General features: G+C 44.5%; 1 protein-coding gene across 4 annotated transcripts in view; it reads left to right on the forward strand.

Moving 5' to 3' along the window:
• CORO7 (coronin 7) overlaps window positions 1–12557 on the forward strand; it is a 343435-nt gene that overhangs the window by 25915 nt on the left and 304963 nt on the right. For all 4 annotated transcript variants that reach the window (XR_011022668.1, XR_011022669.1, XM_068244173.1 and 1 more), the window contains exons 5-6: window positions 6759–6936; window positions 12270–12346. Coding sequence is in view for 2 of the 4 variants with exons in the window: in XM_068244173.1 (XP_068100274.1) it covers window positions 6759–6936; window positions 12270–12346 (255 nt within the window). In the remaining 2 variants the exon portion in view is untranslated. The remainder of the gene's footprint in view (window positions 1–6758; window positions 6937–12269; window positions 12347–12557) is intronic.

Here is a 12557-nt window from a genome sequence, read left to right on the forward strand (position 1 = left end):
AGAAACCGGAGCAGAGAGTAAAGTCAACCAGCGAATAGGCTAACTATCTGGAAAACACTCAGTGAACTAGGGGATTTGTTTGTAAAAATCAGTAATCCTCTCTGATACAATTATTCCTCTGCTCACACAATTCCCTTGGCTGTATTCAGTTTATTATATTTATTATGTAGTATTTATATAGCTCAGACATCTTCTGCAGTGCTGTACAGAGTTTATTGTTTTGTAACTGTCCCCAGAGGTACTTGCACTCTAAAGGCCTATTTCCCCTACACACGGATTCTGGATGCAGAAAACTGACTCCAATGAATGCCTATGGGAAATCTGCATCAGAAAAATCGCGTTTAGGGGAAACGGGCCCCTAGGCTTTCATTGTAGTAAGTTTTTCTGCATCCCTAAGGCCTGGTTCACATCTGCGTTTTTTAACGGAACCGGCCTTACGGATCCTGCAAACTGGATCCTGGAAAACGGTCCGTTTTACAGCCAGTGTGTTGTAAAACGTCCGTTTTAGATTAGTTCCTATTGTGCTGCAAATCCTTACGTTTTTGTTCCGCTGAGCGAAACGGTCCAGGAAATTAGGTCCTGGAGAATTTTTTTTGTCTGTTCAGTGGAACGGAAACTGGAACCGTACGGCCAGTTCCATTGGCAAAAGCGAATGTGAACCGAGCCTTATCCCTACCATACGGGCAGCACGGTGGCATAGTGGGTCGCTCTCTTGCCTTGCAGCGCTTGGTCCCCGGTTCAAATCCTAGCCAGGTCAACATCTGCAAGGAGTTTGTATGTTCTTTCCCCGTCTGTGTGGGTTTCCTTCCGGGCACTCCGGTTTCCTTCCACATCCCAAAAATACAGATAAGTTAATTGGCTTCCCCCTAAATTGGCCCTAGAGTACAATACATAAATTACACAATATGTACATAGACATATGACTATGGTAGGGATTAGATTGTGAGCTCCTCCGAGGGACAGTTAGTGACAAGACAATATACTCTATACATCGCTGCGGAAGATGTCGGTGCTATATAAATACTAAAAATAATAAGTCATATGTCTATTGTAGTTTAGGGCTAATTTAGGAGGAAGCCAATTAACTTATCTGTATGTTTTGGGGAGGAAACTGTGTAGTGCCTGGAGGAAACCACCCAGACACGGGGAGAACATGCAAACTCCTTGCAGATGTTGCCCTGGATGGGATTTGAACTGAAACTGCTACCCAGTTTATTAGCATTTGGTGAATTATGCCGGTTGGATTAAAGCAAAACTGTGACCAGAGGGGTTTAAGGCTCGGCCCACATTAGCTTTTGCCAACAGACTCAGATGTAGAGTTGGGCCGAACCTCCGATTTTAGGTTCGCGAACCCTGTTCGCGAACTTCCGCGAAAGGTTCGGTTCGCGAAAAAGTTCGCGAACCGCAATAGACTTCAATGGGGAGGCGAACTTTGAAAGTTTAAAAAAATTCTATCAACTGGAAAAATGATAGAAAACATGTTTCAAAAGCTCTAATACCTGGAGCCACACCTAATTGAGTGAAATACACATCACTGCTGGAGGACCCACCCTCCCTCCTCCAAGCAAGGTCCTTTATACCATTTGCCTGCCTACACTAATTAGTTATGGGACAGCTGCTACACACTCTGCTAGGGAGATTTTAATTGGCCTCCTCCCTCCACCCTCCCACCCTCCTACCCTCTACCTATTCCCTCCTACCGGAGGGAGGAGGGTCTCTTCTGCCAGGGAATTATACTATTTTAAAAACCAGTATACATCATACCATAGCTGGGAATACATACATGAGTATACATCATACCATAGCTGGGGATACATACATGAGTATACATCATACCATAGCTGGGAATCGAACCCAGATCTCACTGTGTGGTGGGCACGTCACCCTAAGCACTGTACCACTACAGAAGTAAGTGAAGCTAGCCTAAAATTTAACATTTATGCTCAATGCAATAGAACCATTAGGTTGCTTAAAGGAGAACTGTAGTGAGAGGTATATGGAGGCTGCCATATTGATTTCCTTTTAAGCTATACCAGTTGCCTGGCAGCCCTGCTGATCTATTTGGCTGCAGTAGTGTGAATCACACCAGAAACAAGCATGCAGCTAATCTTGTCAGATCTTACAAAAATGTCAAACACCAGATCATACCATAGCTGGGAATCGAACCCAGATCTCACTGTGTGGTGGGCACATCACCCTAAGCACTGTACCACTACAGAAGTAAGTGAAGCTAGCCTAAAATTTAACATTTATTCTCAATGCAATAGAACCATTAGGTTGCTTAAAGGAGAACTGTAGTGAGAGGTATATGGAGGCTGCCATATTGATTTCCTTTTAAGCTATACCAGTTGCCTGGCAGCCCTGCTGATCTATTTGGCTGCAGTAGTGTGAATCACACCAGAAACAAGCATGCAGCTAATCTTGTCAGATCTTACAAAAATGTCAAACACCAGATCATACCATAGCTGGGAATCAAACCCAGATCTCACTGTGTGGTGGGCACGTCACCCTAAGCACTGTACCACTACAGAAGTAAGTGAAGCTAGCCTAAAATTTAACATTTATGCTCAATGCAATAGAACCATTAGGTTGCTTAAAGGAGAACTGTAGTGAGAGGTATATGGAGGCTGCCATATTGATTTCCTTTTAAGCTATACCAGTTACCTGGCTATCCTGCAGATCCTCTGCCTCCAATACTTTTAGCCCTAGACCCTGAACAAGCATGCAGCAGATCTGGTGTTTGACATTTTTGTAAGATCTGACAAGATTAGCTGCATGCTTGTTTCTGGTGTGATTCACACTACAGTGGCTGGATAGTGTACTGGTTAAGGGCTCTGCCTTTGACATGGGAGACCAGGGTTTGAATCCTGGCTAGGTCAAGTACCTATTCAGTAAGGAGTTCAAGGCAAGACTCCCTAACACTGCAGGGTGGCCTCTTGAGCGCGTCCCTGTGGCTTGCAGCTCTTGAGCGCTTTGAGTCCGACAGGAGAAAAGCACTATACAAATGTTTGGATTATTATTATTACTGCAGCCAAATAGATCAGCAGGGCTGCCAGGCAACTGGTATAGCTTAAAAGGAAATCAATATGGCAGCATCCATATACCTCTCACTACAGTTCTCCTTTAAGCAACCTAATGGTTCTATTGCATTGAGCATAAATGTTAAATTTTAGGCTAGCTTCACTTACTTCTGTAGTGGTACAGTGCTTAGGGTGATGTGCCCACCACACAGTGAGATCTGGGTTCGATTCCCAGCTATGGTATGATCTGGTGTTTGACATTTTTGTAAGATCTGACAAGATTAGCTGCATGCTTGTTTCTGGTGTGATTCACACTACTGCAGCCAAATAGATCAGCAGGGCTGCCAGGCAACTTGTATAGCTTAAAAGGAAATCAATATGGCAGCCTCCATATACCTCTCACTACAGTTCTCCTTTAAGCAACCTAATGGTTCTATTGCATTGAGCATAAATGTTAAATTTTAGGCTAGCTTCACTTACTTCTGTAGTGGTACAGTGCTTAGGGTGACATGCCCACCACACAGTGAGATCTGGGTTCGATTCCCAGCTATGGTATGATGTATACTCATGTATGTATCCCCAGCTATGGTATGATGTATACTGGTTTTTGAAATAGTATAATTCCCTGGCAGAAGAGACCCTCCTCCCTCCGGTAGGAGGGAGGAGGGAATAGGTAGAAGGGTAGGAGGGTGGAGGGAGGAGGGAGGCCAATTAAAATCTCCCTAGCAGAGTGTGTAGCAGCTGTCCCATAACTAATTAGTGTAGCCAGACAATTGAGTTAAATGGTATAACGGACCTAGCTTGAAGGGAGGGTGGGCGGGTTCTCTAGCACTGAAAGCAGTGTGTTTGACAATAACATGTCTGCTGACAGTGAAATGGAGGCTAAAAATGTTGCTCAATACAGCATTATGGGGCGAATCGAACTTCCGCAAAAGTTCGCCTGATGCAGGCGAATGCGAACCCCCAAAGTTCGCTTGGAACCGTTCGCCGGCGAACCGTTCGGCCCATCTCTACTCAGATGTACCGTTCTGTGGTGCATTCCACTGAATGGACAAAAAATGCAGCAGGCCCCAATTTTCCGGACCGCTTCGCTCAGTGGAATGGAAGCGGAAGGTTTTGCAGCACAATAGGAACCTATGGAAACCGGATGTTTTATAGCACAGCGTCTGTAAAAACTGAGCGCTTTCCAGGATCCAGATGGCCGGATCCGTAATGCCGGCTCCGCAAAAAAACGCAGATGTGACTCGGGCTTAAGAGTTATATACTTAAAGGGAACCTGAGGTGTGAGAGACATATGGAGGCTGACCTATTTATTTCCTTTTAAATAATGCATATTGCCTGGCTGTCCTGATCCTTTTCCTCTCATACAACATGCAGCAGATCAGGTGTTTCTGACTGAAGTCTGACTGGATTAGCCACATGCTTATTTCTGGTGTGTGATTTGGACACTACTGACGCCTGAAAGATCAGCAGGATGCCAGGCTACTGGTATTGTTTAAAAGGAAATCAGTATGGCATCACCATATGTCTTTAACGTTAGGTTCCTTTTAACCCTCCTGGCGGTATAAAAAAATCCGCCAGGAGGCAGCGCAGCAGTATTTTTTTTAAAAAAATTTTATTTTATCATGTAGCGAGCCCAGGGCGCGCTACATGATAGCCGCTGCTCAGCGGCATCCCCCCGCCAGCTTCGATCGCCTTCGGCGATCTCCGATCAGGAAATCCCGTTCAAAGAACGGGATTTCCTGGAGGGCTTCCAGGCGACGGGGCGGGATGACGTCATTGGGAGTCCCGAACCACCCCTCAGCGCTGCCTGGCACTGATTGGCCAGGCAGCGCACGGGGGGGGGGGGGCGCTCGGCGCGACGGATAGCGGCGATCGAGCGCGGGGCAGCGGCGATCAGTGTGCTGACGCAGCTAGCAAAGTGCTAGCTGCGTTCAGCAAAAAAAATAAATAAACAAATTAGCCGAGCAGGGCCGGAGAAAACCTCCCGCGCTGCTTACCCCGTACTACGTTCGGGGTTACCACCAAGGAGGTTAAAGGAGTTATCGGGCAAAAAAAAAAAAACAGCCCCATGCAGCCATCCTGTGCCCTTGTAGTCACTCACTGCTGCTCTGGTCCCCCTCCGTCAGCTACATATACAGTACATTTTTATGCGTTTGTAGGTTAATGCGTAAAAATGTACGCGTTGAACCACTAATGCGTAAAAATGTATGTGTTAATGTTCCTGCACCAGCGGGAATGCGTAAAAATGTACGCAATGCGGCCCGCCGACCCCGAGGACGGCAAAAACTAGCTGACGGAGGGGGACCAGAGCAGCAGTGAGTGACTATGAGGGCACAGGATGGCTGCATGGGGCTGGTAGAAGCCCCAGGTAAGTGAAACTCATTTTTTTTCCCTGATAACTCTTTTAACCCGTTGCCGACTGCTCCACGCCAATTGGCATGAGCAGTGTGGCAGCCCCAGGACCGCTCCATGCCCATTGGTGTGACACGGCTGTCCCCCTGGTACACTGGGAACTGGGAAGCGATCCGCTGTGATAGGCTGAAGCCTATCACAGCCAATCGTGCTGATAGGCTGGCAGGGGGAGGGAGAGAGGGTTATACAGTTATCAAAAAAACACGCAAGATTTTATTTAAAAATAACAAATATTTATTAAAAAAAACCCAAACACTGGGGGGGGGGGGGGGGGGGGGGGATGCGATCAGACCCCACCAACAGAGAGCTCTGTTGATGGGGGGATCACTTGTGTGCTGTGTTGTACGACCCTGAAGCTTTGCCTTAAAGCTACAGTGGTCTATTTAACTAAAAATGGCCTGGTCACTAGTAGGGGTTAACACTGCGGTCCTCAAGTGGTTAAGTAGTGGGTTTACCAGAGCCTCCTTGCGCCCACCACCACATACCAGGACCCTCTTCTTCTTTGTAGCCGCACTCCCTTCCATGTCCTAGCTTCTCAATACTAAGCATTCATGAATAAGGTTTGCATATGCCCAGTAGTACGAAGCTCTGCATAGAATAAAAAGCTGAGCAGCTTCATTCTAGTGGGCATGTGTGGATCGTACTCGGGCATGCTCAGTGTGGATGCGTGTTCACTATCGGGAGCATGGCCACAAGAGCATATTCAACAAGCCCTTGTCTAATATATTCAGAGGGAACGGTAAGTACAAGGTGGATGTGGGGCGCATCTAAAGGCTGAAATGGGAGGGTGATGGGAGGGAACAATGCAGCAAGCCTGCCTCTTCCTGTCTGAAAATCTGACTTTAGCAGAAAGAAGTGATACAGAAACCATGAGGAAATGAGCAGTGACCAGTGTTAAACACATCTAATTTCGACCTAGAGCTGCGGCAAGAATTTGGGTGCCACCATAGGCCGTTATTGGAATTGCAGCTATATCGCCACCCGGTGACTAATTTGGACGCCGGAAATTGCAGAAGTTCAAATTGGAAAAACAAGGTAATTGCGTGTCGACAACTCGGAGGGGGAATAGCATTAACGCCACTTAGGAGTTTGCTTGCAGCAGGGCGAGCCGTTTTTCGACTTCACCCTGCACCGTTATGTGGCGGCTGTACATTTTTAAATGTACGCAGTGTGGAAACCCTTATAGTGTGTGTGTGTGTGTGGGGGGGGGGGGGGGGGGGGGTCATGAGTAGAATTCAACAGCTAGGTTAGCAGGCATCCCTGAGTCATTGGCAGCAGTGGCTCCCCTGGAGCAGGATTAAGTGTCTGTATCTCGTTCTGCAGGTGAAGTTGTGGCATTTGGCTCAGACGTCTGACGAGGGTGATGCGAAAGGGTCTCTAAATGTGACTGGCGGACAAGTGAAAGCGCTGCAGTTCCACCCATCGGCCGACGCCCTGCTGGTCTCTGCGGCCGGGAAGTCTGCTCAGATCTGGGATCTCGCCCAGCTCAAGTCCCTCTCAGGTAGACATCGCCAGCTGTTAAAAACAAACAAAAACAGGGAAATTGTTTCAAGTGACTATAAATATGTGTAAACAGCTTATAAATGAAATGTTTAATGTGAGGCTTGCTATCGGCTACTTACACTTCCCTCATACACTGCAAGATTATCCTGCCAACAGATTATTTATTACACGTTTTATATAGTGCTATTCACAGGATCACTGAACAAAGAAAAGCAAAGCTGGCTATATCTGGTTTGACTTTTCTTTTTAAAGAGGAACTTTATCCCAGGATTGAACGTCATCCCAATCAGTAGCTGATACCCCCTTTCCTAGGAGAAATCTTTACCTTTTCTCAAATGGATCGGGGGGGGGGGGGGGGGGGTCTGTATGGCTGATATTGGGGTGAAATCCCTCCCACAGTGTGATGTCATGACCATGGGGATTTTGTGGAGTTAACACTGTGTACAAACTCATCACTAGCCTATTGGCTAGCAATGTTTTCTGTTGTAATTGTGGGGCCGACATTGTACCAGCACTGCACAGATTCATTGCTAGCCTGCAGGCTAGTGACGTGTTCTGTTACAGTGCGGGGGGCAGATGACCGGTGGGAAAGGCACAGGTGTGATGTCACCGAAGCGCATGAGGAGAGCAAAGCTCTTGGCAGAAGAGGATCAGGGACTGATGTACACATGCTGAGCTCTCAGCAGAGGCGGTCGGTATCAGCCACTTTGGCGTAGTTTTTAACTAGAGCGTTTACAGGGCTTTAGTCGTGTCCCTCACAAGGACCTTCAATCCAATATGCTTACCACAAGCCAGGACCAATGTTCTGACTGTAAAAGGAATGTGGAGAGATAGGTCAGGACACTCCCAGTCTGAATTCAGTTGAGGTTTTCTGAGATCACAACAGTGAAAACAAAAAACTTCCCATTTACCAGGGGAGAGGACAATAGAGGTCAAAAGAAAACAAAACTGGTAAACTGCCCAAATACATTAACCATTAAAATAGATTTGTCTATAAAAGTTGTGATCAGCTGACCGCCATAAAATTCCATTATTTCTGCCAATCCATAGATTGGCACATTTATAGAAGTGGGTATCAGCTGTGTTATGAGTCCTGTTTGCGGTTACTCTCCGACATGTTGGTTATCAAGTCGTGATCAGCATGATTGCTGCTTTATAGATTGCCCAATAGCATTGTCATAAAAGTGGTGAGTACTATTGGCTTTGGGGGCAGAGCAGAGAACAAAGGTGTGTACGTTTTTGTTTTGTTTTAAAACGCACATTTGCCACTATTAAAAAAAGGGATGAACCACCTCCACAACCTGAGATGAACCGTGGTCATGTTTCCAGTGAATGGAATATCAGATTGCCACTTAAAGTGAATCAGAGACAAAGCACCCTCATGTATTTTACCATATATATCCATGGGAACATTAGAGAAAACACCTACCCTGCTCTCTGTTTCATTTGTAACTGTTCAGCTAGCTTCTTAGCAGCACTGATAAAATCCCCGACTGAGCATTCAGTTTGGCTTTGCTATAATGACTCGGCTCTAATGATTCCTGAGCAGAGCCACAAGGGGGCAGGCTTGGGCTTCAAAAGACATCAGAGAATACAGACTCGGCTATAATAATTCCTGAGAAAAGCTAGACTGAATGCTCATTCGGGGATTTTATCAGGGCTGATAACCAGCAGGCTGAATAAGTACGAATATTTAATAGAACATTAGTAGCAAAGAAAATATTTTATATATATATATATATATATATATATATATATATATATATATATATATATTTATTTTTATTATTATAACCTTGCATCATTCTCTAATATTTGCAGTTTACACACTGCTCCGCATTCCAGATGATTTTACAGAGCAGGCTAGTGAACTGTTGAGCTGTCCTCTGCAGAGAAAAAGAAGATACAGTGACTGACAGTTGAGATAGCAAGCTTCAGAAGACAGAGCTCTCTGCGACTTTGAAAGCCATAGAGATCAGTGGCTCTTTTGCATAGATAACTGGAGTTTCTTAACTCTTCCTGTACTGGAAACAATATTAGACTTATGTCTCTGCTCCTAGTGCTTTATTTTTTTTAGCTGGACTGCACACACAAATCATTATATCATAATTTTTTTTTTCCGCTTCAGTGTCTCTTTAACGGTGAAAGTTTAGAAATTAAGCCATGCACAGATGTGAGACTTTTCCCAGCTAAAAATAGCATTTGTTTTAAACCAAAAAAGGCAAAACCGAAAGAGCGCCCTTCAAAATGTATCGTTTATTGAAAATAAAAGTCCTTCTAAATATACACTTACTAGGTCTGGTATGGCTATAGCTCAATGAGGGGATCATGTCTGTATGTCATACCAGCATCGATCGCAGACCTTTCCCAAAATTGAGGTTAGGGGTTGTGTGCAGGCTGTGTATGTGGGTGGGGTTAGTACACCTAAGTCACACTTCTGTTCTGATGTGCTCCATGCTGTGTTCAATCTTGTTACACTTCAGCCTTTTAAACCTGAACTTCCGCTCTGAAGTTGGAAATGTAAGAAGATGGAACACTGCATGGAGCCCATCAGAAGGAAGGCGGAGGCTTAGGTGAGTTTAGCCCCGCATTACACAGACTGCTACCCTCTCACACTCCGGGACGATTCCGCTTTTCAAAAAATCATTCTTACTGATTCTTAGTCAGAACCACTTCAAGCACATAGTGGATGGGGTGTCGGGACACCCTGGAAAGAAGAGACAAAACCAACATCGGAGCCCAAATGGTGTAGTATGTCAGTAGCACTGAAAACAATATAATGATAAAAGGGCTACTCACAAAGGTGGGTTGCTGGGGGTAACCAACCACAGGAAGCAGTTGGAGATAATGAACCCGTCTCCACTCTGGGTGTCCCAGACTGGGACTGGTGTTGCTCGCTTCTTCTTTAAAAGACAATAACGGCTTCAAACATGGTCAGTTTTCGAACCCCACCCACAACTCTTTCAGAAGCGCTCCATGCATACTGGCTCTACATACTCTGGCAATCTTATTGCCCTGAGGAAGCGGGCTTAGACCCGTGAAACGCGTTGCCTGTGCAAAAATAAAATTCTCTTTTTTCCAATGAGAATGTTCTTATTGAGGTAAGCCACCTTATTTATCGTTTTTACTGTTGTTTTTAACTAAGTTTTATAAACCCCTGGGTGCTTCTTTACCCTCATTGTACTTCAAGCACGTGTTCTGTTCCCCTATGTCTAATGCCCCCTCCCAACCGACACTCGAACTCCCCGGCCACGGTATGGTTCACCTCACTACATGTTTTGGGGGCCTCCCCCTTTCTCACTTCTGGTTTCCCATTTACTGTATACTTGAATGAAACTATCACTATTCATTCATACTGCCCAATTGAGACTCTGCAGAAACATAAAGTTCTCTTTTCCCCAAACTAATTAATAACAGACAGGGATAATAAAGCAAATACAAACATTCATAACTAACATACTGTAAATAATATCGTCATTGGACATGTGAATATCTCCTTAAACACCCCCCCCCCCCCCCATTGGAAAAACTGTTCTGATGGTCTTTGCCCAAAGCCACGGCAACATAGGTGGGGGTGGACACTGAGCTCCGGACTTCTTCGGCAAGGCTTTAGGTAAATAGTGCCACAATGGTTTTGCAGACACCAAGGTTTAAGAGTAATGCTCATGTCCTGGCGAACGGGTGAGCTATTTGCTCGTTCCAACCGTTGATAAAGTGTTAGGGGACAATAAGGAGTAAATAATTCACAGTAGGTACTCTATAAGTTGGCCATATTACGACTTAGCTGTTCCACCTCCCTCAGGGTTTATCTGGATCCTAATGAAAATGCGAACATTGGGGATTGTATAGGAAGGACTCCAATACAATTATGGGGGGAGAGTCTTCCATCTTACATCAACCGTGAATGGTTGATGTAGGATGGAAGACTCTCCCCCCATAATTGTATTGGAGTCCTTCCTATACAATCCCCAATGTTCGCATTTTCATTAGGATCCAGATAAACCCTGAGGGAGGTGGAACAGCTAAGTCGTAAGCTTTCCTATTGCCCCTCCTACCCATTTAACAATGTAAAATATTGTAGTTAAGCGCTCAATTATATGTGGATGATTAAACTCCTTGTCCCGCATGTACCCACCCCCAATACCTTATGTACTCTCTGAATAAGACTGTATTGTTTGTACTTCCCTGGAAGTAATGTTCTGTTGTAAACCTTTTTCTCTGTTACTGAAAATTTCAATAAAAAACAAGTGAAATAAAAAAAAAAAAAAAAAAAAAAAAAAGTTTTTGATTTTTTTCCTTCAGATTCGATCATTCTGAAGTATATCAGATTCGATCATTATATATATCTCAGAAAATCTATAGCGCAAAGAGCCACATTGATCATAATTTCAATTGATTTGTGCCACGAATCAATCAAAATTATGATCAGACTGGACAGAGCTTTTCAGTCTGAGTCTAAACTATAATGGGGGAATGAACAGTGGTAGATTGACGGTCCATAGCGTTGCACTGGTGAACGCCATTGAAAATCTATTTGCAATGTATGAGAGATTCCATTCATCTTCTATCACAGAGGGATTGATCTGTTTGCCATGCCACATTGACAAGCAATCTAAGCGTGTGTGGCCAGCTTTGTTCAGTTTTTGAAAGAATTTGTAAGATGGGTAGTTCCAAAAGTCTTGAAGACCTAATCGCAGATCTTCTGTGGATGTAGGCTGCCTCAGGTCCTTGTTTCTCTTCGCGTAATCCTAGGCAAACACTCAGTAATAAAAACAAAGAAAGACGACGATCAAGAGCCCACTATTATGTAGTATGTTCAGTCAAGGTGTATGTACAACAGGTGCAAGAATACTGCTCACAGTATATGCTGATGGGGAAATTGATCTGTCCCCACTCAGGTTAAGAAGTTGCTCTTTGTAGATGTAGAAAAAGGGATAGAACACCCCTCCACCAGGGTGGATAAGTAGTAATGTTGAAACAGAGGTGCCAGGGAAGAGTAAAATATATTAAAAACAGTTTAAAAAGGGAGGTAGTGGAGTAAAAAATAAACATTTGCTCTTTATTGAAATTGACTTATCGAGTCTTCTATGGGGAGGTAAGTCCACCACTACCCCCTTGTTTTTTAAACCCTTTTCAGTAAATTTTACTCCACCCAAACACTCCGTGATGCTGCGAGAAATGTGTTGTTTATTCGTAGGAAAAATACCGTAGATGCTTCTTAACTCAAAACGGTGTGATTTGGTAATAATGACACGTGTTGGCACGGTTCATGTATGGAAATTGTAGCTATCCGTTTCCCCTGTTTTATAAGATTCTTCCTTCTCTTTGAAGCATTGGACAATCATGGGGATCAGATACAGAGCGTTTGCTGGAGCCAGGATGGGGTGCTGTTGGCAACGACCTCCAAGGTGAGTTCATTTATGTGCTGTTGTAGACCGTTTCTTGGTAAATCTATTACTCTACTGCAGGGATGTCAAGCTCAATACACAAGGGCCAAAATCTAAAACTTAGTCTAAATCGCGGGCCAAATTATTAACATTTAATATTTACTGACCATTCTCAAACTAAGTAACATAACTATAGTAATCGTGGTGGGCCTGCTCCTCCCCCTTCTGCAGA

Source organism: Hyperolius riggenbachi, chromosome 7 (genome assembly GCF_040937935.1).
Source record: "Hyperolius riggenbachi isolate aHypRig1 chromosome 7, aHypRig1.pri, whole genome shotgun sequence".
NCBI lineage: Eukaryota > Metazoa > Chordata > Amphibia > Anura > Hyperoliidae > Hyperolius > Hyperolius riggenbachi.